This window comes from Capsella rubella, unplaced genomic scaffold (assembly GCF_000375325.1).
Source record: "Capsella rubella cultivar Monte Gargano unplaced genomic scaffold, Caprub1_0 scaffold_1, whole genome shotgun sequence".
In the NCBI taxonomy this organism is placed as follows: Eukaryota; Viridiplantae; Streptophyta; class Magnoliopsida; order Brassicales; family Brassicaceae; genus Capsella; species Capsella rubella.
The window spans coordinates 8411599-8435852 of record NW_006238923.1 but is presented as its reverse complement, the minus strand read 5'-3'; the positions used below and the strand labels follow the sequence as shown (position 1 = coordinate 8435852).

Below are 24254 nucleotides of genomic sequence, written 5' to 3'. Positions count from 1 at the left end.
CGATGTCAATACACTTTATAAGTTGGATAGTCTTAAATAGTTCAAACAGGTTTCGTGGTGTAGTTGGTTATCACGTCAGTCTAACACACTGAAGGTCTCCGGTTCGAACCCGGGCGAAGCCAATCAATTTATTAATTTTTTTTCTTTTGATCTTAGACGGATATTTAATTTCTCTCATTTGGTGTGGACTAAAATTAATTCTCAGTATAGTTTTGGACTAAACTTAATTTCTCAATTGTTTTGGACTCAAAAACTAAATTGAATATAAATAGAAAACCTTTCCGATCGTCAGTCGTCGTCGGAGCCGAGACTTGTTGCTACGAGACGACTATGGCTCGTAAGAAGCAAAAAGCTAGAAAATCCACCGGCGGGAACGCTCCTAATAAGCAGGCTCTGGCTTGGGCGATGGTATATTTTTATCTACCTTTCTTCTTTTTCTTTGTGATTCCGGATTTATAGGGTTTGTAACTCCAGTCTTTTTTCCTTTCTTTCCGGGGGAATCGATATAGTTGGCAAGAGGAGAGAATGGAAACGGTATGTCTCGATCTTATGCAAGACTGTTGGATGAGTGTGCTATTGCGTATGCTGAGATTCAGACGAAGAAGAACAAGGAAAGAAAACCTCACAGGTTTCGTCCAGGAACCGTTGCACTACGTGAGGTTCGCAAGTATCAGAAGAGGATCCGCAAAGCACCCTTCCAGTTGGATTTTTTGAAGATCCCAACTTGTGTGCCAAGAGAGTCACCATCATGCCCAAAGATCTTCAACTGGCTAGGCGCATTCGTGGATTTACATAGTATTCACCTATGATCACCTGTTTTTGTATTGGCTATCCGTGGTCAAGATATCATGGCAATTCTAATTCAGAGTTGAGGGGAAACCTTAATTAATGTGTGCACTATGTTCTGTTTCTTTCGAAAGCTACCAAAATTACAATACAAAAGCTTTGAGATAGTGGAGGGATTCAGTGTTTTGATCTCTTTCTTTGGATGATAAACACTATGATTGGAAGTTGGAACAAGTCACTTGCTTAATAGAGAGAACAAAAACAATAGTGACAGGAGTTAAAAAAAAAACCATTTTGTTCTTATTTGATAATAAATTCAAGAATAGAAACACTTTATTTCTTTTTTCTTTTTACTTTTGTGTGGTTTCAAGTTGCTATACTGCTCGTGAGTCAATCAGTATCTTCTCCAAACAATCAGCAACGTGCACTACACTATTTTAACGACAACTCGAGAACCAACCAAACTAAAGAAAACCAAATACAAGGTCTTAACTAAAATACAACACAAAGGACAAGGTCTTTGTGTTTAAAGATGTAACGATCGATGCACCATTAAATCAGAATCTCTCAAAGAAAATGACTACGTTTCTTCTGGAGCCTCTCATCTTCTTACAAGACTTCCTCTCCCTACTGGTAATTAATTTAGACATCATCATCTTTCTCTACCACTCGCTCTGTTTCTCTGCTCTCAGATTTAGTTTCTTATCTTGTCTATCTATAGATGCATGACGACAAGTTCCATGGTGAGAGTTATGAAGATGCAGCTCCTGATAAGCTTGAAGCATCCATTAACCATGTGAGGATAAGCATCGGTACGAGCTGGACACGTCAGTTGCGGAGTTTACTCCTAGTTCCCATATTCAAGTCTTTGGTGGCTCTTTGTTTGATAATATCCCTCTTAGTTTTTGTTGAGGGTGTTTACATGAACCTTGTAGTACTCTATGTTAAGTTGTTTAAGCGAAAACCCGAAAAAATCTACAAATGGGAGCCCATGCCGGAGGACATCGAGCTCGGACATGAATCCTACCCTATGGTCCTTGTCCAAATTCCAATGTACAATGAGAAAGAGGTATATCTACATATATTTTATATTATGGATACATTAAGTTTTTTCATAAAACTAATTGACAATAGTATAACGACTCAAGGTTTTTACATACTCTGATCTAGTGTATTTGTATATTTATAGAAGTAAGATTTCTAACATGTTGTTAACTCACGCAGGTCCTTCAATTATCTATAAGTGCTGCATGTAGACTAATATGGCCGATGGACCGCCTGATTATTCAAGTTTTAGATGATTCCACTGATCAAACCATCAAGGTCTTGTTGCTAACCAAGTTTAGTCGATTTATTGGACATATATATATATGTATTATAAGATAAATTATGTGAAGAATTAAATTTCAGGAGCTGATGAACACAGAGTGTGCAAAATGGGAAAGCAGAGGCGTTAATATAAAGTGTGAGAGGAGAGACAACAGAAATGGCTACAAAGCCGGAGCTCTTAAACAAGGCATGAAGCATAACTACGTGAAGCTATGCAACTATGTTGTTATCTTCGACGCAGACTTCCAACCGGAGCCTGATTACCTCCAACGCTCTGTCCCCTTTCTCGTTCACAACCCCGAGGTCGCTCTAGTTCAAGCCCGATGGAGATTCAGTACGTTGATTATGGTAGAAAATTTGATATTACCTAAATATTAACAATTATTAGTAACTATTTAAGACTATCAATTTATGTAATTACGTTTTCAACTCAAAACCAATTGAAAATCACTACACCAATTTTGATCTCTTAGAGTGGGATAACTAATACTCCATCACAATTAGCCTATTAAATCCTTTACATTTTTCGGTATAATTAAGAATCCTAACGAAGTCTATTTCAAGTTGAGTGATTGTGTGTGGGGTTCATCACAGTGAACGCAAACAAGTGCTTGATGACGAGGATACAAGAGATGTCCCTCAACTACCACTTCATGGCAGAGCAAGAATCTGGATCCACTAGACATGCCTTCTTTAGCTTCAATGGTGCATTTCCTTATCATCACATGTTTTAAATATGTGTATTCTGTACTTTTATTACATACATATGGTATTGGTTTATCTCTTTCAGGAACTGCGGGTGTATGGAGAATGGCAGCCATGGAAGAAGCTGGAGGATGGCATGACCGGACCACTGTCGAGGACATGGACTTGGCCGTTCGTGCTGGTCTTCTTGGTTGGAAATTTGTCTTCCTCAGTGACCTCACGGTACTAATTGAAATTATCCCTGCATAAACTTAAAACACTCATCGCATCTTGTTAGATGCCCCACATCGTTTAGATATCCAACATTTTGTAGTGCTTTGTAAAGCTACATAGTCACTCCCCCACCTATTTAAGCTAAAGTTTTTGTGGCATATTTTATCTAATTTGGTTATGGACCTAGTTTGTGATATTGTTCATACCAGTGACACACTCGTAGTGATGTATTCACATGTGTTGCTATCAAAACAAAGTTATTAGCTTATAATCATTACATTATGTATATAAATACTGACTTTGTAGGTGAAAAGCGAGCTACCAAGCAAATTTAAGGCCTTTAGATTCCAGCAACATCGATGGTCTTGTGGTCCAGCTAATCTCTTCAGGAAAATGATTATGGAGATTATTCGCAATAAGGTCCTTTATTCAATTTATATTCTTTCATTTTCACAAAATTATGAGCCTACTTTTTTTTTTTTTTTTTTTTGCCTCACGTGTCAGCAACTTTGTGTTTTTGTTTTTGTCTATCGTGTCACTATGGACTCCATAGTATGGACTAGAGACAAACATGCCATGTGAATATGTGATGTGAGGCTGACGTACATTTTCTTTTGTTTTGATTGGTCACTATAGTACTTATCGATGATGGGATTGGTTCTTCATTTGTTTTCTTTTAAGTTTTAACTAATCGCCAAATTACCTTTTTTGGTTCGGTTCTTTACGAACACAAATTGATGCTGCACCCTTGATGTCTTGATTTGCTAATCTGATGTGTTAGAAGACCGTTTTAGTTCAATCTTGTGTTATTTGGTACACCTAAGTGTTATCGAATATTTGATTATTTCCTTTGTGACTTTAATATTAAGCAGAGAGTGACGATTTGGAAGAAGTTGTATATGATGTATAGCTTCTTTTTCTTACGGAAGATCATAGTCCACTGCTTCACTTTTTTCTTCTACTGCGTTATTCTTCCTACAAGTGTCTTCTTCCCCGAAGTCAACATTCCAGCTTGGTCAACCTTCTACATTCCCTCTATGATCACTCTCTGCATCGTCATTGCCACACCAAGGTTGGTACTATACTTCCTAATACATATTTATCGATGCATAAATATATCACCTAGCTAATTAATTGTATATATCATTTACTATGTATAAATTGTCGAGTTTTGTAGATCATTCTACCTCGTGATATTTTGGATCTTGTTTGAAAACGTAATGTCTATGCACCGAACAAAGGGAACTTTCATTGGCATACTCGAAAGAGGAAGAGTGAACGAATGGATTGTAACTGAGAAATTAGGAGATGCTCTTAAGACTAAGCTACTTCCTCGGACTGGTAAACCTAGTAACGGGTTTTTTGAAAGGTGATAATTAAATTATTTCGCTAATCATACGTATACATGATTATGATGAGCAAACTAGACATAGAACTGATACAAGAATTTGGATTCAGAGTAAATACCAAGGAGATAATGGTGGGAACATACATATTGTGTTGTGCTTGCTATGGACTTGCCTTTGGGAACACATTCTTATATCTCTATCTTTTCATGCAAGCGGTTGCTTTTCTCGTTTCCGGAGTTGGCTTTGTCGGAACTTAAAAACTCGGATCACATTTATAGATCAATGTTTGTTCCTAATCAATTTATTCAATACATGATTTATTACCCATTCTCAAACTAATCGTGTTAATTAGTCTGATATATATATATATCTAGATATTTTTGTCTAGCTGCGTTAACATTAGTTGTATATCTTGTGTAATGAATTAAATGGTGTTATACAGTTTTTGAATACAATGATCATTTTAGATTCAATAGTATCTGGTGGTAATTAGTTTACATTGAAGAACCACATACTGACATACGTGACTAGACAAATCACCTAGAGTTCATAATTATATTCTTTGGGAGTTCTGTAATTATATCAACATATTGATATAAAACAAATAATGTTCCTAAAATAATCAAGTACTGTATCAACAACGTGTGCATATGGAAAGCTAAAGAGTAAAGGCAATTCTAATCTTATTCTAATTTATTTAAAACTCCCACGCAATAAGAAAAGTAAAAAACTCATATAAAAATATGATAAAATTCTAAATTTAAAAATAAATCCCACATGAGAATATTATATATTCAATATCAAATACCATAACCACAAGTAAGAAAAACCTAAAAACTATTTTTAAAAAATAATATTTTTTTTTTTTAAATTACTACTAAGAAACAATGTATTATTGGAAAAAAAAACCCTAGCTAATAGCTACAACGAAACATTTCAAGACACTCGTCTCTCTTTCTCTCTGCGTGATCGTTTGGTGTAAGGGAGAAGCTTGTTCTCCAAGCCTTCTTCTTCCTTTTTTTTCTCCAAAATTCGGTAACAGTTTCGTATTTAATTTATGGGATGATTTGAATTTGCGTTCTATAAATATATATTTGTATCTATGATAAAATTTACCTGAGTAGTTTACATACGAGTGATGAAGTTTTGATCAACTTGAACCGATCGATATTTTTGTTTTGTTCCGGATAGAATTGTTAAGCTATTCTTTAAACCCCATAAAAGACTTAAAACTTGAGGAAAGAGATTTGTACTTATGCACTTTAGGTTAGAGACATTCAATGATGATCTGATCTGTTTTAATAAGCTAAAGTTGTCTTTCTTTTGGATGCTAAAGGGTTTAGGACAATATCAAACTATGGCTCGAAGAAGAGTACGACCGGAGCTGACTATGGCTGATTCGGTTTTATACCTCACTTCTGTGAAAGAAACATTTCATGATGAGCCCGCAAAATTTAAAGAAGTTCTCAAGCTCTTGGTTGATATTAAAGCTCATCGGTATGAATAATTACACAACTCCTAAGTCCTAATGAATCTACAAAACAACCACACGTGCTTATATAGTTTGATTCCTGATGTTGTTACTAAGTACTCTCTTTGTAGAATCAATAAAGAGAGTGGCATTGCAAGGATGACTCACCTCATCAAAGGGCACCCAAAGCTGCTTCGTGGTCTCAGATTCTTCCTTCCCAAGGCTAAGCTAACCATCCCTGCAAAGGCTAACAAAGGGTTAGGCCAATCTCAAACCATAGTCTGCTGCAAGTTAAGAGTATTGCCAGGGCTATTTATACGTCATACGTTTGCTTACCTGGCTTCTATGGTAGAGGCATTATTTCATAATGAATATGCAAAATATAATGAATTGATCAATACATTCAGAGATTTTTTAGCTCGCAGGTTTGGAATTGTTTCTTTTAGTTTTTAACTCCCATTCTACTACACAACAAAACTCTCATTGTCAATAAACTCTGACGTTACTAATGTCTTTGTAGAATTGATGAAGCTACTGTCATTGCAAGGGTGGAGGTACTCATGAAAAACCACCGAAAGCTTCTTCTGGGTTTCAGCACCTTCCTTTCAGATGGGGCTAAGATAACCATCCCTCCCGAGGCTGATCAACATATTACGTCAGCTAGGGCTAAAATGACCATCCCTCCCAAAGCTGAGCAACATATTACATCAGCTAAGTCTAAGATGACCATCCCTCCGGAAGCTAAGCAACATATTGCATCCGATAATAACAAAAGAAAGCGTGTTAAGTGTGATGATCCAGACTATGATCCGGACTTTGTGAACAAGCTTAAGGTAAAGAATGATCAAGTCATAAACTAGTACAAAGAAAATACCATTTGGATCATTCTTATTTTGCTAACTTGTTGTGAGTCTCCATTGAAGAAGAAGCGTAAGAGAAAAGGAAAGAATGTGTCTCGGCCTAAGAAAAAGGTGAAACTTAGCAAACGCACAACGCATTGTAGGAAATGTGGTCAAGCAGGGCACAATTCTCGTTCATGTGGTAAGAGAGCCCTTCAGGTTAGTGCCTTTTCATCTTGAGTTCATTTTTTGTGAGGATATTTGCTGCAAATTGTGAGAGCTAGATTGTTATAATGTTGTTGTGATTGTATCTTCATAAATGGCTGTGTTTCAGGCGGCTTGTTGAAGTAGTGGGTCGCAAATGAAACTATCTCAATCTCAGCGGTATACTCAACAAGTATAAGATTAGAAGCAAGTGTGTGGTTGGTTTAAAAGGCTTTCTTAATAGGGTTCTTTTTGCCTTTTTACTTGTATAAAAGGTTTTGTCGCTCATATTTTACCCGTTTTTTTTTTTTTGCCTGAACTTGGGTTAAGGCTTTTGTGTGAAGTACTTTTTTTTGGATTGAGTTGCAACATTCTTGAAGATATCAAGTAGCAACCTCAATGATCATTGTTATATCTCTATATCTCGACATGCAAGCGGTTTTTTGTTCTTGTATCCGGAGTTGGTTTTGTACGTCAAAAGCAAACATCAATGTTGGTTTCTAATCATAAGTTAACTAATATTACTCAAATATTGATTACCCAATCTCAAGTAGTTGTGGAAGTTAGCTTGATAATTCGATGGTGTTATGTACCAATGTTTTGATATACTACATTGTATTTGTACATTAATAGATGTAAGATTCCTAACATGTTGTTAATTCGCATGTCCTTCAGTTATCTATAGGTGCTGAATCATGTAGACTAATATGGCCAATTAGTCTGATATATATTTAGATATTTTGTGTAGCTGCATTAACATCATTAGTTCTATACATATAATTGCGCATTAAATAAGATGGTGTTATACAGTTTTTGAATACCATAATCAGTTTAGATTCAAAGTATCTGTTGGTAATTAGGTTTACATTGACGAACCACATACGTGATTAGAAAAAACACCTAGTGATCATGATTCTCTTCTTTGTGAGTTCTGCAATTACATTTACAGCCACCAAGTCTTTAACCTCCATATGCTATAAATCAACATATTGATACAGAAAATGATATATTCCAAAATGCAAAAAGTATATATCAAGTATCAACAACGTGTGAATACGGATGCTATTCACTTCTTATCCGATTCTAATTCATATAAAACTCCCACGGAATAAGAAAAGCCAAAAACTCATATAAAATATTAAAATACTCTAATTCAAAAATAAGACAGTAAATAGCTAGCAAAAAAAAAATATATATATATATAATATCTATTACTACTAAGAAACAAATGTATTATTGAAAACAAAACCCTAGTTGTGACAGAAACCTTAAAATAAGCAACACGAAACTGGAGAGATTATTTTTCTAGACACTCGTCTCTCTTTTATCTCTGATCGTTTGGTGTAAGGGGGAATTAGCTTGTTCTCTAAGCCTTCTTTTTTTTCCCTCCAAAATTCGGTAACAATTTCGTATTTTAATTTCTGGAACGAGTTTTGAATTTGGGTTCTTTGAATATATTTTCTGTATCTATGAAAAACTTTACCTGAGTAGATTACCAGAGTGATGAAGTAGTTTTGATCAATTCGAACCGATAATTTTGTTTTTTTTTTTGCCAATATATAAAGTGTTAAGCTTATATGTAAAACCCATCAGACTTATATAATTAAATACTTGATCACTAGCATGATCTTAATCGGACATCTTGAGGATTAGCTTTATTATGGCTTATTGGGAATGAGATTTGTTTTGTTCCCTATAGAATTGTTAAGCTATTCTCTAAAACCCATAAAAGACTTAAAACTTGAGGAAAGAGATTTGTACTTATGCACTTTAGGTTAGAGACATTCAATGATGACCTGATCGGTTTTAATGAGCTAAATTTGTCTTTATATTGGATGCTGGATGCTAAAGGGTTTAGGACAATATCAAACTATGGCGCGAAGAAGAGTACCACCGGAGCTGACCATGGATGATTCGGTTTTATACCTCACTTCTGTGAAAGAAACATTTCATGATGAGCCCGCAAAATTTAAAGAATTTCTCAAGCTCTTGGTTGATATTAAAGCTTATCGGTATGAATTATTAACAACTCCCAAGTCCTAATTAATCTACCCAACAACCACACGTGCTTATATAGTTTGATTCCTGATGTTGTTACTAAGTCTCTTTGTAGAATCAATAAAGAGAGTGGCATTGCAAAGATGACTCAACTCATCAAAAGGCACCCAAAGCTGCTTCGTGGTCTCAGAGTCTTCCTTCCCGAAGCTAAGCTAACCATCCCTGCCAAGGCTAACAAAGGGTTAGGCCAATCTCAAACCATAGTCTGCATAAGGGTATCGCCTGAGCTAATTACGCTTCATATGCCTGCTTACAAAGCTTCTGTGAAAGAGGCATTTAAAAATGAACCTGTAAAATATAAAGAATGGACCAACATATTCGAAGATTTTCAAGCTCACAGGTAGAATATTTCTTCTGTTATGAGTGGTTTGGTTTGCTCTTACTTTTAACTCCTATTCTACTACACAACAAAACCCACGTTGTGAATTAACTTTAACGATATTTGTCTCTTTGTAGAGTTGATAAAGCTGGTGCCATTGCAAGGTTGGAGCGACTCATGAAAACCCACCGGAAGCTTCTTCTCGGTCTCAGCGTCTTCTTTTCACCTGGGACTAAGATAACCCTCCCTCCTGAGGCTGAGCAACATATTACGTCAGGTGGGACTAAGATGACCATCCCTCCCATTCCCAAGGCTAAGCAACATATTACGTTAACTGGGTCTAAGATGACCATCCCTCCCGAGGCTAAGCAACATATTGCATCCCATAATAACAAAAGAAAGCGTGTTAGGAGTGATGATCCAGATTATGATCCGGTTTTAGACAAGCTTAAGGTATAGAATGCTCAAGTTATAACTAATACAAAGAAAATACCATTTTGATCAGTCTTGTTTTGCTATCTTGTTGTTAGTCTCCATCGAAGAAGAAGCGAAAGATAAAAGGAAAGAATGTGTCTCTACCTAAGAAAAAGGGGAAACTTAGCAAGCGCACAATACATTGTAAGAAATGTGGTCAAGCGGGGCACAATTCTCGTTCATGTAATAAGAGAGCTCTTCAGGTTAGTCCCTTTTCATCTTGAGTTCAGTCTTGTGTGGAAACTTGTGAAATGTGTGAGATTGCTGTATTGTTGTTGTGATGGTATCTTCTGTTGTTAAAAGCCTGTGTTTCAGGCTTGTGGAAGTAGTGGATCACAAATGACATCATCTCAATCTCAGCGAAATACTCAACAAGTCTAATATTTTACCGGTTTTTTCAACTGAAGATGGGTTAAGGTTTTTGTGTAAATTTTTCTTTTTTTTGGATTCAGTTACAACATTCTTGAAGCTTGATTCAAATCATATCAAGTAGCAATGTTGGTTTCGTAGGAACTTGAGTTTCTAATAATAAGTTAGTTAATGCTTGATTACACGATCTAAGTAAATTGTGCAAGTTAGTTAGATAATATATCGACTGTGGTAACTTATACATCACCACTGTGTAATTGTTGAATGCGTACTCATTTCATTTTCAATAAATTCCCGTCACACAAAAATGCTTCTTTCAACTAAGTCATAAACTTATAATGGACGTAAGGTGTAAGAAGATTCTATCGAAGAAATCGATAAAAAGTTGATTCTGAGTTCAATATTTTATAAATAGTTTACAGTTCATGCGATAAATTAACCACGACTTGGTGAAAAGTGGACAAGACCTCACTGTTCTTGTCAATAAAGAAATCTCTAATCTGCTTATAAGTACAAGCAGGTTCTAAGTAAAACAACAACAAGCGAAAAGCAAACATTGTCCACTTTTTCGCTGGTCGATCAGATCTAGACGCTTTTCGGGTTAGTAGCACCAAACCCTTTTTGGCTATTTCACTGACCGACACCTTTTACTGGCCTCATGTGCCGAGTTGTAACCTTCGTCTCTCCAGATCAAGCTGCGATAAATGCAAAAAGTGCATTATTATCACACCCAAGGCTTGATCAACATTACACGATTGAATGCAAGTGACTACTATAACACCCGAGGCTTCATTGACATTATACAATGAACTGCAAGTGATACTTACCACTTTCTTGACTCGGTTGTTGGCAGCATCAGTTCCTCCAAACACACAATCTGAATAATACGGGCTACGAACGCGTACTTCTTTCATCACCAGAATGTCTGTGTTTTCCCATTGCACAGGAAGCCTAAAAGGAAAATAACTCACATGTGATTCATTTGAAAGAGAAAAAACAAATTCTGCTGTTTCCTCTCAGCTAATATTAGGAAGGATTTATGTAGACTAAAACTATATAACTAGTCAGCTTCTTAATTGTATCATAGAGAAGACTAAAACTACTGGACACTAGAGCACGCAACAAATGTAATCTAAAACAAAAAGAAAGATACCATCACCAGAAACCTAGAGCAATACAACACTCAATCATGTCCAAAATCTAACAATTTATCTTGGCAATAACACAGTAGAAGCTCAAGTGAATTCCTCCAAATCAAGCAGTTGTTTACAAAGAATAAAACTAAACAACCATCTGATTAAGATCTCGTCCCATCTCTCTACCCTAGCTAAAACGAGGTAAAAAGTTGTATAAACAGTTTACAGCCAAAATACAAACATGATCACTCTAAGCTATATGTTTCCTTCTTAAATTAGCTTATACTTACGTCTTAGACAACGCGTCGAAGATGCTCTGGGCCTCTGCGGTAACACCAACTCCCATCCTCTCAGCATCTGCTTCCGCTTGCCTGTGCTCAAATACGTTTTCCCAAGTAAGCTAATAACCAAATCAGATTAAAAAAAATAGAATTTTGAAAGGATTCAAAAAACACAATAATTCACCTTATAGCAAGTGCCTCTTTAGCTCGGAGACCATGAAGATCAACAGAACACTTGTCTGCATCAAGCGGATCTTCAGCTTTCCCTAAATACGAAAGCCCTGTAATAAAACTCGCATTCACCATCCGTGTGTTCTTCATATGCCCCGGTCTAGGTTTCGATCCCTCTTGTAATAACCCAATGATTCGTCAAGGAATCCGCAAATTCAGCTCACGATATCAATAACATTAACACCTCAATCTCTAATACGAAACAAAATCATAAATTTTGGATTGAAATAAACTAAGAAAGTGGTGAGGTCACATCAAAGGATATCAAAAAAGACGAAGTTAGGAATAGGGTCGTAAGCCATGACGATCCCTCGGAACTCATCTCCGGTGATCACCTTGACTGAATAAATATTCCCCACCGCGAACTTCTCTCCTTCTCCTCCGTTATCGCTGGCCACCGATGCTCCTGCTGGATCCATGGCGGCCGCCTGAATCTCTCCTCCTCCGGCTTTGTATCGGCGAAGTACGGAAATAATTGAAATATATATATAATCACAATCTAGGCCGTAAGCCCAAATAATTAATGGGCTTATAGTGAATCTTAAAACGCTGCGTTTTAACATTAATACTTCGGGTAATCCGAATGAACCGATCTATTGAACCGGAAGCGAAATCAAACCGAAATCTGGATTTGAGCACAATATGGGCCACAGGACCAGTATGAAAGAAAACGCGGCGTTTAGAGAAATTAGTACTGTATATATAGATCACAAAATATGTCGTATGTTATTTTATCCATTTTAATTTCGTTATAACAGATTAGCGAATACTGAACCACCACCAAATCGGAGATAATCGTGTGTGTGTCCGTGTGTTAATGGCCGCCGTAAGCATCTCACTCGCTTTCGCTGTTGATCCTCTCAAACCAAGCCAACCAACGAAGTTTGGTTTCTCGTCTTCTTCGCATAGATATCCTTTACTCTACTCGTGTAGATCTCACCGCTCCAATCTCAGATTCGCTTTCCCTCCTTCGCCTTCTCCAGTTTCGACAGCTACAGAGACGGGAGGTGAAGCTACGAAATCGACCGGGAGCTACGCGTTTCTAGAGGAATCGTTTCGTACGGGGAGGTTTTTGAGTAACGAGGAGTTGGAGAAGTTGAAAACTCTTGAAGGATTTGCGTATTTTCAGGAGCTTGAATCTGGGTCGATGTGTGTTCGGGTTATGAGATCTGATGAGATGGACTCGACGGTGCATCTCTTGGCTGAGTCGTTTGGTGAATCGATGCTATTGCCTTCTGGTTATCAGTCTGTGTTACGGTTTTTGGTGAAGCAGTATCTGATTGAGAGGAGAGAAGTGTTGCCACACGCAGTAACTTTAGTTGGGTTCTTTAGGAAAAAAACTGATGGGTATAGTGATGGAGACGAGGCTGAGATGGCGGGAACTGTAGAGGTGTGTTTGGATAAACGGGGCGCTAATGCTTCACCTCCTTCTCCTACTCCTCCTAAGGAATCACCTTACATTTGCAACATGACTGTGAAAGAGGATCTTAGAAGGTATTTGGCACATCCTCTTTATATGATTCCAAGAAGCTTTGTGTAGTTAGTTATTCTTGTTGATTTCGTTTATAAGAGAGTTGATGTTGTGTTTGTGTTATGACTTGTTAGGAGGGGAATTGGGTGGCATTTGTTGAAGGCGAGTGAGGAACTGATATCGCAGATTAGTCCATCGAAGGATGTCTACTTGCATTGTAGGATGGTCGATGAGGCTCCTTTCAGTATGTACAAGAAAGCAGGATATGAGGTTGTTAAGACAGATAATGTTTTGGTTCTTTTGATGTTACAACGGCGTAAGCATTTGATGCGCAAAAAGCTTCCACCTTGCACCAGTCTTTCAGATGCGGTAGATATTATGAGGTCTGATAATGAGCTGAGCTCATCTGCTAATGCGTGAAGTCGGGTACAGTTTTTTCTAACAATGTACCAACTAGTTTGGTATTTGTCTACCTTGTTTGTATATAACATAAATTGGGTGTAGACCAAATAACTGAGACCTAGTTGTGATTCATCATGTAGGAGGTAAATGTGACTTGACCAAGGACTCGGGTTCATACCCTGTTTGCTTCAACTTGCTGTTTATAAAATCTTAGTTGAGGTACGCTACACACGCTATTATATATATTTATATATATAGAACATATTTTTCAAGATTTACCTGTTATCTGTTCATGCTTCCATTATTGGCAGTGATTATGTTCTTAGTATACATGCATATATATATGGTCAAATCTTTATGCATAAGGCAAAAGGAAACAGAAAAGGCTACACCCTGAAAATATATATTCTTTATCTTCAACTAAAACATAAATGACGGCATACCATACAGAATATATGTATTGTGTGATCCAATATGCTTTGTGACTCTATAGTATATACATCCAAATATTGCCGATTGATCAAAGTTTAGCAGCTGGAAGTTGAATTCAAATTTTCCCATATATATAATTATGATTTTTTTTTTTATGTTATCAAGTTTCATCAGTGGCCTCTCATTTTAGGAAAAATGATAGTAACACATATTACTGGTTTCAAAGAATTCGCTGTCTAGAGCCTTCTGAATGTAGGAATCGTCCCACCCAAACCACCCTTCGAGTTTGTATAGATAATTAGTTGCAGTTCCTTAACACAATCCATCACTGAAGGTCGCTCTTTACTCTCTATACGGATGCACCGTGATGCCAGATCAGCAAACATAGCTATAGCTTCCATGCTGTATGAATTCCGAGGCAGCTCGGCATCTATAACCTTTCGCAATTTCTTTTTATCATTCAATATATTTCTAACCTGAAACATAGAGAAAATTGAGCAGTTTACTTTTCTGTTAAGTTTTCTGATCAGTAAACTTTTTTGTGTCTGTGAATCGTAGAACTTAGAAGGTCCATTTTACCTGTAGCACCAGGTTCTGTTCATTTGGGCCCTGAGTTAAGTCAACTGCTCTGCGTCCAGTAAGTAGTTCCAGCAGCACAACCCCAAATGCATAAATGTCGCTTTGTAGAGTAAGTTTACCTGTCTGCCACATGAAAAATTGGAACAAAATTATGCTAAAAACTGTCTTTCCTTGTGATATGTGAGTGAGATTTAGTTCCTTTTCCTAGCCTTTCATGTCATTACTAGCGATTTTTAATTTTGGTAAGTATGTCTAGTGAAGCCTTTGCCATGTCAGTCTCATTTACAGGATGAAAATCATGTAAAGATATAAGTAAGAATCTTTACCGATGTATATTCTGGGTCGAAATATCCGAATGTTCCTAGAACTCTTGCTGTCACACAAGTATCCTTCCCTTCTGGCATCAACTTTGCTAGTCCAAAGTCGGATATCTGCAAGGATTATACGCACGTCTTAGCTTTAGTGTATGCTTGATATTAATGATGCGCATAGAGCACCCATTTTTAACTTTATAAGCACCTTTGCATTATAATTGGAGTCTAGTAGCACGTTGGTGGATTTGAAATCTCTGTGCACAATTGGAATCCCAACAGAAGAACTTGAATGGAGATACGCGAGTCCTTTTGCTGCGCCAAGGGCAATCCTGAGCCTTATAGGCCAGCTTATTTTGGCTTCTCTTATTCCTGTGATAAATACACGGTTTAGTGGCCAATTGCTTTTGGTGGCCAAAAAAAAGTGGCCAATTGCTTTTGGTGGATGGGAATTTTCTTTCATTGACTAACCATTCAAATGATCTTGCAGGTTTCCATTTTGCATATATTCATATACTAGGAACCGGTTTTTTCCATCTGCACAATAGCCGATCAAAGAGACCAGATTTGGATGGTCAAGTCTGCTCAAGATATCCACCTCGACACGAAATTCTCTTTCTCCGTCGGCCTTTTTAAAAGGAGGTAAATCCATCTTCTTGATTGCAACTACCTTCAGTAAGCGAGGGGTCAAGATATTATGTATGCTTTTCTTAAAGCTCATCTTTCTCGAAATTTACTTGTAAAAAACTGTTTTCTAACATTTCAAAGCCTGTAAATCACATAAATGAAGCTATATAGTTCCTACCTCTCCTGTTTTTAAAGTGCCTTTGTAAACTCGACCAAAGCCTCCTTTACCGAGGAGATTCTCATCACTGAAGGAACTTGTGGCCTCCTCCATTTCTTTGAGGGTATAAACTGATGACCCGTATCTTCGTTTCCTTGGCTGAGACGCCTGATCTTCGATCTGCCAGCACTCTGCTGTTCTGTAGACCCCTGAGAAGAAGGTTAGTTTCACACAGATGATTCAGTTTCACCTCCCCTTTTATTCAGTGATAGCAATGTCGAAGAACAAAAAAGGTAACATACTTTTATGCCATCTGGCGAAGATGATGGAGAAAAGGAACGTACATGGATCCGTATCATAAGATTTGCTTCTCCTTCTCTTGTTCCAAGCGGAAACAAGTGAAAAATGCATAGCTTTTAGCTTGGGTTTGGCTTTTCCTATACTTCGTAGATGTTAGAGACCATATCAAACCAAGAGAAGAAAGCTTCTGGTATGTTGTTTTGTAGTGGTGTGAATCCTTTGTAAGTTAGTTGCTTCCAAAGAAAACAGAAAAGATTATTGTGGTTGAAGATGATAGATATAGATCGGAGTGTATGAAGTTTAATTGATTTTTGAGGGTTAGATTTCTGAAATACTCAACAGCAGTATTTCAACTACCGAAGTTCAAAGAGAGAGAGGGAAAGAGACGGTAGAGCTGAAGAATACGTAGATTACATGTACGTGAAGCAAAAGAAAATGACAACATCTTGAGAAAGACTTTGATATGTTTCTCTTCTTTTTAAACTCTCGGTTCGGTTCTCTTTGTCTTGTCTGAATCGATCAGAACATGCGTACGTACGTTTCTGCGTTTGATCAGCGAAGAGAGATGGGAAGCTGCTTTCAGAGAGTTTCCTTCCCTTTCTCGTTTCTATCCTTTTCCACTACATATAACTTTTTTTAATAATAATGTTGTTTTCATGCGTCCGTTGAGAGATTGATATATTTTGGGAGAAAACCATAACTTTGTTAAAAGCAATCTTAGTGTTATTATAATTTAAGCTTGTCAAAAATACTAGGATACTGTAACTTTAACGTATCTAATTATATTATTCAAAATTTGGGTCTGGATGATAAACTTTTGCTTCAATTAGAGATGATGACTCAGACTCACCCATCTCTAGAACCTTGTTTGTCGTTCTATTTTAGGATTACAGAGTGATTGCCGTTTCATACCTGTGGAAGACAACAACATGCCGTTTTTCTCAGACGATAAGGTAGTAATAAAAGTACCTAACATGCCAACCAAGAACATGGTTTTAGAAAGTTGATGGCAAACATTAAATATCTTTATCATTAGAAAGTTTGTATTCTTATGAAAAGAAATTCGCAATCAAGTTTGTTATATGTTTGTATATAAAATTATGTGCCGTGTTACTCGTGAGCATTTACTGATTTATTTGATACTACTACTGTACTACATTATTGAAAACCAATTATTATATCTCATCAGGTTACACATTGGTCCACCGTTATTATGAGTGGTTATAAATATTGTGAGAACTAATTACATATGTAACACTTCACTTACTTGGTTGATAGCTAGGGTTCTTTGGTTGAAAGGCACCAAAAAAAGAGTTGGGTGGCAATAGTAATTACATACAATGATACAATACAATGATACACACTACCAATCCAATCAAGTGAAAATCATGAGATCATTGAATAATATCTTGCAAGTCGAATCTGCCTCACATAGTCGAATCTGCCGTCAGATATTGTATGAACGGAGATAACAAATTAATATACTGAAAATTATATCATGCACCAACTTATTGATTCACCCACTTCTTTTTGAGTGGTTGAGATATAGATGAATAATGGCAAATGTTGAAAATGCATAAGCTTTGGGGTTAATTAATTTACAAGGACCGATAGGATGAAAAATTAGTTGTATGGGTTGCTCCACATAGTAAATGCAATTTATCATTATATCACCAAAGGCTTCAAAACTTCTCTATATATAGACACGAAAAGTAATATAAACAAATCATTCAAAGACATACGAATAATACTTGAGTTTTGTTTTATTTTCAACTAGAAAAAATGGGATTGAGTGGTGTTCTTCATGTAGAAGTTGAGGTTAAGTCTCCGGCTGAAAAGTTCTGGATAGCCCTCGGCGACTGTATCAATCTCTTTCCCAAAGCTTTCCCTCATGACTACAAAACCATTCAAGTTCTTGCTGGCGATGGCAACGCTCCTGGCTCCATTCGCCTCATAATTTATGGAGAAGGTACATTATATTGTCTCAATTCTATCTTTAATTGTAACCATTAATAATATCATAATTCATGTTTCGAATAATCTCTTAAATAGCAAAATTGATTGGAGTACCATAAATCTTGTCTAATCCAAGATTGAGTACTACATTCAAGAAGACATTTATTTTTCAAGAAACGAAGTTGTAGTCCTAGCTAGATCGGAAGAGATGTACGTATGTATTAAAGATTATAATAAAAGAACCATATCCATGTCTCTTAATGGGCTAAGCATAGTTAAAACCCCTAGCTAGATGCTCTATGCTGCACTCTCTCACCATAAAATATGTTAATTGTTTCACCATATATATGTATAGGATCTCCACTGGTGAAGGTATCGGCTGAGAGGATCGAAGAGGTGGATTTGGAGAAGAAAAGCATGTCGTACAGCATCATCGGGGGAGAAATGTTGGAGTACTACAAAACGTTCAAAGGAACCATCACCGTTACTCCTAAGGACGGAGGCAGCCTTCTGAAATGGTCCGGTGAGTTTGAGAAGACTGCCCATGAGATCGATGACCCTCACGTCATCAAGGACTTTGCTGTCAAGAACTTCAAAGAGATTGATGAGTATCTCCTTAAGCAATCTGGCGCCTAATTAGACTAAGAATCTTTAAAATATCTAAGAGGGTTCTCTATAAGAGTTTATCTAAATTAAGAAGTTAAATAAAGTGGAACCTCTTTATGAATTGTCCACGTTTATGATTTGTTTTTTTTGGGAGTATATATAGGCACGTGACGTGTCTTTCAAGATACAATATATGCTCATGAATATTATATCTGTACTCTGTAGTCCTGTACGTATAGTATTTGAACAATATAAAGAGAGGTTCATGAATAAACCGTATTTTTAAAAGAATAATTTGACCCCAAGAAAAAAAATCGATTTAAAATAAAAATAAAAATAAATTGTATCTTAAAGTTAAAGAGTTTTTGTTTGAGTCTAAATATAGGAGAAGAACAATATATTATTTGCAACCTAGTAGGCCATTATTTTTATGCTTAATTTGCTACTTAAACTTGGATCCAGTATCAATTCACTATGGAGTATGGATTTTCTAAATCATTTAAAAATTATTTTGGTTGTTTTCATACACGAGTCATCATCGTCACACCACCTCATGAACGTATTGTCATTTCGAGTTAAGAGTACTTGTTGACTCATTTTCTTTGCTAATTTGTTAATGGTAGTAACATTTATAACAATAGGTATATAGACAAATGATTTTCTTTTAAATTTAATTATACTGTTTATTTTATTCTTTAGTTTGTTTTAGTTGTCGATTAGTCTTATAAAATTCTTTTGTTGTTATATAGGAAGTTTGCTGAAAGTTTTACAATGTAAACTAAACTTTTAATTGGGAACTTCATAAACAAAAGGAAAAAAAACTCCTTTTTAAGTTTGCTAAAAGTTTACATGGAAGTGTGTTAGATCAAATTGCGCAAATATAGGAAGTATGGTCTCTTAATGGTGGCGTTAGGTAAAACCGTAAAAAGTGATCCAATTTATGTAAAATTTCCAGCAATCCTTCATTATAAAAACACCCTTTCAATGAGAAGATTATTATATATGTCTTTCAAGATACACAATAATATATATGTGTCCATGGACTTACATCGATCAATATAAGAGAGGTTGCTGCTTATTATTAAAACAAACTATATGTTCAAATTATATGCTCAAATTTATAATTTATCCCAGGTAGTTGTTAAATTTTCAATATTTTTTAATTTAATTTTACAAGATAAAATGTGAAGGGAAAATAGTGTATATAATGAGAAATTTTTATTATTATTTTTTGAAAAAAGAATAAACAATACAAGAAAGATAAGCGATACATAAGCAAAATAAAAGGAAAAAATATGTTGTTGTCCAAAAAAAAAAAAAGAAGGAAAAAATAAGAATACAACGAGAAATAAAAAATAATTGGAAAAACATGATTATTGTCATTTCTTTTTCTTTCAGTTGTATACTACTTTTCTTTTACGTTTAGTCATCTTTTACCCTTTTTTTTTTCTTTCCCTTCTCTTTTCTTATTTGTAAGTATTAATATAAAAAATATAGATAGATTGACTAAAATTATCAACTTCAAAAATTTTAAAACTTTTCATGAGAAAGTTTGACCTGTCAAATATCTTTGTCTTAAGTTATAAATTTAAATTTTAGTAGTGTTAGTGAAAATTCAATAACAAATAAAAATAGGTAATATTTCTTTTAGACCTATATAATAAAAATAGGTAATATTTCTTTTACGTAATTCAATAGCCGGCGTAAAAATTAGATTTTCAAAAGTAAAAGGTAATGCAAGGATTAAGACTTAATGCGTCTATACAACTAAGGTTTTTTAGTTTATTTATGTTACTATCAATTACGTAACATACTTTAACTAGTTCGAGTTAAACGTTTTCTCCATACAACGTAACTAAGGTTTTTAAGTTTATTTATTCTTTTACGAGTTAGCCGCTTAAACATGGAACAGTTCTGCTGGATTATATGTTGATAAATTTGTGTAATTTGAGTGACTATTGATATTTATTTTATAATAATATTCATTTGTCAAATCAAATAACTCATGCATAGTTTACATTTGTCAACTTATTGTAACCAAAGTTTTAATATTGAAATAGAATAAATACATTTGATTAGTGCTTTCTGCCCGTACAAGCTTTTGCATGATGACAAACAAATTAATCTCGATGTGGTCTCTTTGGGTTTTCACTTTGTCATTATCTCTTCCTTGTGCAGCTATTTTAAGACTCTAAAAAAAAAGTAATATTATGTGGGTAAAACACAAGAATACTGAATGCTTTGTTTTTAACTTTTTTTTATAATGTGAGTAAAGAGCACAAGAATAGTGAACTAATATTCTCATTTATACTTTCAAATTAAGTTAAACCTTATACCATGGTCCTAATTATTACAGTTTTCAATGCCTAGAAACAGTAATCTTGGGGAAGTGGGCAAGAAATTTAACCACAAAACTGGAAAGTAAAAAATTTAGAAGTCGGTAAAAAAAACTTTTTAATACCATTACCAAGTAGTGCGTGCGTGTGTTTGGTTAAAAACCCATATGAAAATCCAACGGCTAGAAACGGTAGTCTTGAGGAAGAGGGCAAGAGAAGACCATTCTTCATTGCTCATACATATATGGAGAAGTATTTTTAAATATATAGAAATAATAAAAGTTATTTTTGATATATATCCCACAGAGATTTATGTCTATACAGAGACTTTAGAAATGTCTTTAGATTTATTGTTAATTTATTTTTAAGATATCTATAAAGAGATTGCCAATAATGGTGACCATCCATTCAAAGACACACACACATATTACATATATATATAAGCTTAAATCAAAGGGAATCAAAGAAAATCACAATTCTCAGATCTAACTAATACGACTTACGAATCCATCCATATCTTACTTCAACAGCGAATCCGTGAGACACTCTCCTTTTCTTTTTTTTTTTTGCTTAGATGTATATGTTCGATTTGCTCATTAGGCTCTGTGCCCTAACGTGTCGTATTGTGAGCTGTGTTTTCCTGAAAAATTGACTCGCAAATCTAACTCATTTGTTTAAGGTATCGTCCCCTATGGATCCCATAAATGTGAAGGAAGCCCTGAAGAACCTGAAAGATTCCATTAACAAGTGTTGTTTTGAAGGAAGCTTGGGTAACAAGAACCTTTTCAAGGGACTTGAGGGTCGGATTAGTATTGATGGGTTTATAGAGGAGGAGACCAAAGAAAATTCCACTAAGATGTCCTTCGATGGATACATACAGTTGGAAAAAGGCGAGAGGACCGAGAGGACCGAGAGAGAGTGCTTCAAGAAATGTGTGGACGACGCACTAAAGCTCATGGCATATATGGAGGCTACCTCTGACAACCATAATGCATGAGAAAGCAAGCAGCCGCGCCAAGGGCTTACGTAAATTGAACTTTTTAAAAACCTTTTCATTCTCTCTTTTGTTTTGATATATTGTTAATTGTTCGCAGTTAAGCACTATTTTTCTTCAATTTATCAGTAGTCTCTCTCTCATGTAAGCCATAATATGTTTCGTATAATAATAATAGGATCGTTTCATTTATTTCTTTCTAGAATATATGCGGATTTTACTAATAATTTAAATCCCTTGAGGTAGAATGAAACCTTATAAAGTCGTGATAATTAAATTAACATTCACGACATACTAGTTTCGTTCAACTATCATTACCACAGGTTTGGCCTAATATAATGATTTGCCAAACAAATTTAAGTTCTGTCCGATCGAGCTAGGGACATTGTTATTTATTTTGTAATGTAAATCTTCTTTCACCAATATTTTTAATCGAAAGGGAGAGATCCTCCTAATAAATAACCCATGTTAGAAAGCTAGAATATTATCCAATTCCATCGAAAAGGTGCATGGAAAACGTCGATGCTTTACACTGTAGCCACACTTGTAAAAACAAGCTAAACGCCACCACACATAGCCTAAGCTCGCTTCACAACCAAGGGTGTCTTCTCCGCTTTTTGATAGGTTGACCACCACAAAGCTTACCAGTGAGAAATAAGTCTCCTGAATTATCCATGACCCTTCTAACTATAGCTTTGCGTTCAACATCCACACCAATCTCAAAAACCCGCCTATGGGCTTGAAGCTCTGCCATGCCTTTAAACATTATGTAGACATTTGCATTTTTGGTCTTGAGTCTCTCGATCGGCAGCTCCACATCTTCAGTAGCAGTTTCTACCACGACTTTCACAATCTCCAACTTGGACACAACTTTGCGATCCTGAAGCACCAACAATTAAATTTGGAGTGAAATTACTAATTTCATGGTGGTATAATGTCATAAGTTGATATGTAAAACTTACCTCAGCGATGGATGTATCATTTTCACAAACTACAAGTTCCAGAAACATTGAAATCCAATCAGTGGCTTGCCACTCTGACTTCTTCACCTGCAAAGACAACAATAATATGCTGCTAGCTTAATTGATCATTAGCAAAACAAAACTCAATTAATGATATATGTGTCTGTCGTCTTAATATAGGATCTTACCAAGTAAAATCGTTTTTCGTCTTTCAAAGCATCATCTGAGGGCCAATCAGGCAATTCACCTTTGAAGATACCATCCGCGGCTGCACCACCATCAAAGTGAGGTATGAAGGGGGTCTCAGTGGTCACTGTACAAAATGATTATAAATCAGCAAGCTAAGTGACAAATTTTGTAAAAATATATATATATATATATATATATAAATGCACCACAAGTCACCTTCGCCTTTAGGTCTAGCAACGGAGCACACTAGGGCCAAAGTGCGAAAATGTTGGTCACCAACTCGAACTTGAAAGGTTTTACCCGACGGGCAAGCAACTGGATCTTGTGCAAAAAGAGTCATGTAGTAAGATGGGAAACAGGTCTGTGAGATGTTGAATTTTATTAGGGAATCGAACTGGAAGTTAGTTCCCTGACAACAAAGAGAATAGAATCAATGAGTAGTTTGGTGTATATATATAACAGAACATGCAATATATACGTAACAACCAGAGGAGTTTAAATATATATATTACCTCCAACATGTTGTAACGATAAAGCCCCACCTTAGCATAAAGCTCCATCAAGATACGACAAGGATAATAATATTTTTGGCAGTCGATAGGGAGCAGTCCGGTGATCACAAATCCAGATGATGGTAGTGAAATGTTCTCTAAATCGAATCCCTATATATGAGAAGACCCATCATCAGCATCACAAATCTATCATCAGTCCATAAATAAACAACCCTAGACACTGTTTAATTTTGTAAAACAAAGGAACAATTCACAATTAAACCATATATTATCTCTCTAAACAAGAGATTAAATTGAGAAGATGAAAGAATATACTTCGGATTCGTTCGCTTGACGCCAATATTCGTTTTGCACAGTGTAAAAGTCTTCCGTCGTCAGATTCTTCTCTTCCTCCATCGTCGCGGTGAATGCGCCTCTTTTTTTTTTTTTTTTGCGTAAAGGACAAGAGTACGTGTATTAATATTATAATTTATAGTTTCCAATTTAGTTAGAACTATAAAATATAAGTTGGGCCTCCATTAAGCAAAATATTATAATCATAGTTGGACTCTTACAGCCCATGAATTATCACGTAGATTCCTCTCAAAAGCGGTGATTATGGCAGGCTTTTTTCTTTATTTCACCGATTCCAAATTCCGATGTTAATATTTTTCAAA

General features: G+C 35.7%; 7 protein-coding genes, 1 non-coding gene and 1 pseudogene across 10 annotated transcripts; 6 read left to right on the top strand and 3 right to left on the bottom strand.

Annotated features, from left to right (window-relative positions):
- The first annotated feature begins 48 nt into the window (after positions 1–48).
- On the top strand, positions 49–122 carry TRNAV-AAC. The gene has a single exon. It is a non-coding gene; the product is annotated as a tRNA-Val (tRNA).
- A 208-nt stretch (positions 123–330) lies between these two features.
- Positions 331–796, top strand: LOC17899639 (annotated as a pseudogene).
- Positions 797–1266: 470 nt separating this feature from the next.
- LOC17898681 (probable mannan synthase 10) lies at positions 1267–4764 on the top strand. 2 transcript variants are annotated; one of them, XM_023789090.1, is made up of 10 exons: positions 1267–1419; positions 1523–1855; positions 2011–2109; positions 2197–2449; positions 2710–2820; positions 2906–3042; positions 3340–3453; positions 3906–4105; positions 4211–4402; positions 4492–4764. In XM_023789090.1, exons 1-10 carry the CDS (start codon positions 1363–1365, stop codon positions 4637–4639), a joined length of 1644 nt encoding a protein of 547 aa, XP_023644858.1. In that variant the 5' UTR covers positions 1267–1362; the 3' UTR covers positions 4640–4764. The 2 variants fall into 2 exon arrangements, with proteins under 2 accessions (XP_023644858.1, XP_006307167.1); XM_006307105.2 differs by having other exon boundaries at positions 1508–1855.
- A 1649-nt stretch (positions 4765–6413) lies between these two features.
- LOC17896767 (uncharacterized protein At1g24060) lies at positions 6414–7038 on the top strand. The gene is made up of 3 exons (XM_023777035.1): positions 6414–6686; positions 6777–6911; positions 7027–7038. The coding sequence occupies exons 1-3, from the start codon at positions 6414–6416 to the stop codon at positions 7036–7038; spliced, it is 420 nt and encodes a 139-aa protein (XP_023632803.1).
- A 3443-nt stretch (positions 7039–10481) lies between these two features.
- On the bottom strand, positions 10482–12215 carry LOC17896967. The gene is made up of 5 exons (XM_006305608.2): positions 12030–12215; positions 11718–11883; positions 11543–11623; positions 10944–11067; positions 10482–10811 (listed from the first exon to the last, which is right to left on the bottom strand). Exons 1-5 carry the CDS (start codon positions 12181–12183, stop codon positions 10773–10775), a joined length of 564 nt encoding a protein of 187 aa, XP_006305670.1. The 5' UTR covers positions 12184–12215; the 3' UTR covers positions 10482–10772.
- Positions 12216–12521: 306 nt separating this feature from the next.
- Positions 12522–15541, top strand: LOC17899813. The gene is made up of 4 exons (XM_023790050.1): positions 12522–13258; positions 13370–13661; positions 13778–13856; positions 15450–15541. Exons 1-2 carry the CDS (start codon positions 12582–12584, stop codon positions 13653–13655), a joined length of 963 nt encoding a protein of 320 aa, XP_023645818.1. The 5' UTR covers positions 12522–12581; the 3' UTR covers positions 13656–13661; positions 13778–13856; positions 15450–15541.
- LOC17899703 (probable serine/threonine-protein kinase PBL28) lies at positions 14177–16649 on the bottom strand. Of its 2 annotated transcripts, none has more exons than XM_006304452.2 (7): positions 16046–16649; positions 15765–15952; positions 15431–15629; positions 15168–15331; positions 14975–15079; positions 14649–14771; positions 14177–14545 (listed from the first exon to the last, which is right to left on the bottom strand). In XM_006304452.2, the coding sequence occupies exons 1-7, from the start codon at positions 16152–16154 to the stop codon at positions 14306–14308; spliced, it is 1128 nt and encodes a 375-aa protein (XP_006304514.1). In that variant the 5' UTR covers positions 16155–16649; the 3' UTR covers positions 14177–14305. The 2 variants fall into 2 exon arrangements, with proteins under 2 accessions (XP_006304514.1, XP_023645817.1); XM_023790049.1 differs by having other exon boundaries at positions 16088–16649.
- Positions 16650–17760: 1111 nt separating this feature from the next.
- On the top strand, positions 17761–18893 carry LOC17900796 (MLP-like protein 423). The gene is made up of 2 exons (XM_006303327.2): positions 17761–18012; positions 18355–18893. Exons 1-2 carry the CDS (start codon positions 17826–17828, stop codon positions 18633–18635), a joined length of 468 nt encoding a protein of 155 aa, XP_006303389.1. The 5' UTR covers positions 17761–17825; the 3' UTR covers positions 18636–18893.
- A 3497-nt stretch (positions 18894–22390) lies between these two features.
- On the bottom strand, positions 22391–24014 carry LOC17899575 (UPF0725 protein At1g23950). Its single transcript, XM_006305369.2, has 6 exons — positions 23914–24014; positions 23599–23748; positions 23303–23495; positions 23086–23210; positions 22898–22984; positions 22391–22815 (listed from the first exon to the last, which is right to left on the bottom strand). Exons 1-6 carry the CDS (start codon positions 23992–23994, stop codon positions 22525–22527), a joined length of 927 nt encoding a protein of 308 aa, XP_006305431.1. The 5' UTR covers positions 23995–24014; the 3' UTR covers positions 22391–22524.
- Positions 24015–24254: the final 240 nt, after the last annotated feature.

Bases quoted from the DNA above. Each gene is read 5' to 3' on its own strand.
- LOC17898681 (XM_006307105.2), top strand. From the start codon at position 1,363: ATGACTACGTTTCTTCTGGAGCCTCTCATCTTCTTACAAGACTTCCTC. The intron at 3,043-3,339 runs GTACTAATTGAA...CTGACTTTGTAG, and splicing joins TCTTCCTCAGTGACCTCACG to GTGAAAAGCGAGCTACCAAG. The intron at 4,106-4,210 runs GTTGGTACTATA...CGAGTTTTGTAG, and splicing joins ATCGTCATTGCCACACCAAG to ATCATTCTACCTCGTGATAT.
- LOC17896767 (XM_023777035.1), top strand. From the start codon at position 6,414: ATGAAAAACCACCGAAAGCTTCTTCTGGGTTTCAGCACCTTCCTTTCA. The intron at 6,687-6,776 runs GTAAAGAATGAT...TCTCCATTGAAG, and splicing joins ACTTTGTGAACAAGCTTAAG to AAGAAGCGTAAGAGAAAAGG.
- LOC17896967 (XM_006305608.2), bottom strand. From the start codon at position 12,183: ATGGATCCAGCAGGAGCATCGGTGGCCAGCGATAACGGAGGAGAAGGA. The intron at 11,884-12,029 runs ATATCCTTTGAT...TTGGGTTATTAC, and splicing joins TCCTAACTTCGTCTTTTTTG to AAGAGGGATCGAAACCTAGA. The intron at 11,068-11,542 runs GTAAGTATAAGC...TTTTCCTTTTAG, and splicing joins TTCGACGCGTTGTCTAAGAC to GCTTCCTGTGCAATGGGAAA.
- LOC17899813 (XM_023790050.1), top strand. From the start codon at position 12,582: ATGGCCGCCGTAAGCATCTCACTCGCTTTCGCTGTTGATCCTCTCAAA. The intron at 13,259-13,369 runs GTATTTGGCACA...ATGACTTGTTAG, and splicing joins GTGAAAGAGGATCTTAGAAG to GAGGGGAATTGGGTGGCATT.
- LOC17899703 (XM_006304452.2), bottom strand. From the start codon at position 16,154: ATGCATTTTTCACTTGTTTCCGCTTGGAACAAGAGAAGGAGAAGCAAA. The intron at 15,332-15,430 runs GTTAGTCAATGA...TATTTATCACAG, and splicing joins CCTGCAAGATCATTTGAATG to GAATAAGAGAAGCCAAAATA. The intron at 14,772-14,974 runs GTAAAGATTCTT...TTCATGTGGCAG, and splicing joins TCGACCCAGAATATACATCG to ACAGGTAAACTTACTCTACA.
- LOC17900796 (XM_006303327.2), top strand. From the start codon at position 17,826: ATGGGATTGAGTGGTGTTCTTCATGTAGAAGTTGAGGTTAAGTCTCCG. The intron at 18,013-18,354 runs GTACATTATATT...ATATATGTATAG, and splicing joins CCTCATAATTTATGGAGAAG to GATCTCCACTGGTGAAGGTA.
- LOC17899575 (XM_006305369.2), bottom strand. From the start codon at position 23,994: ATGGAGGAAGAGAAGAATCTGACGACGGAAGACTTTTACACTGTGCAA. The intron at 23,496-23,598 runs GTAATATATATA...CTTTGTTGTCAG, and splicing joins ATCGTTACAACATGTTGGAG to GGAACTAACTTCCAGTTCGA. The intron at 23,211-23,302 runs GTGACTTGTGGT...CATTTTGTACAG, and splicing joins TGCTAGACCTAAAGGCGAAG to TGACCACTGAGACCCCCTTC.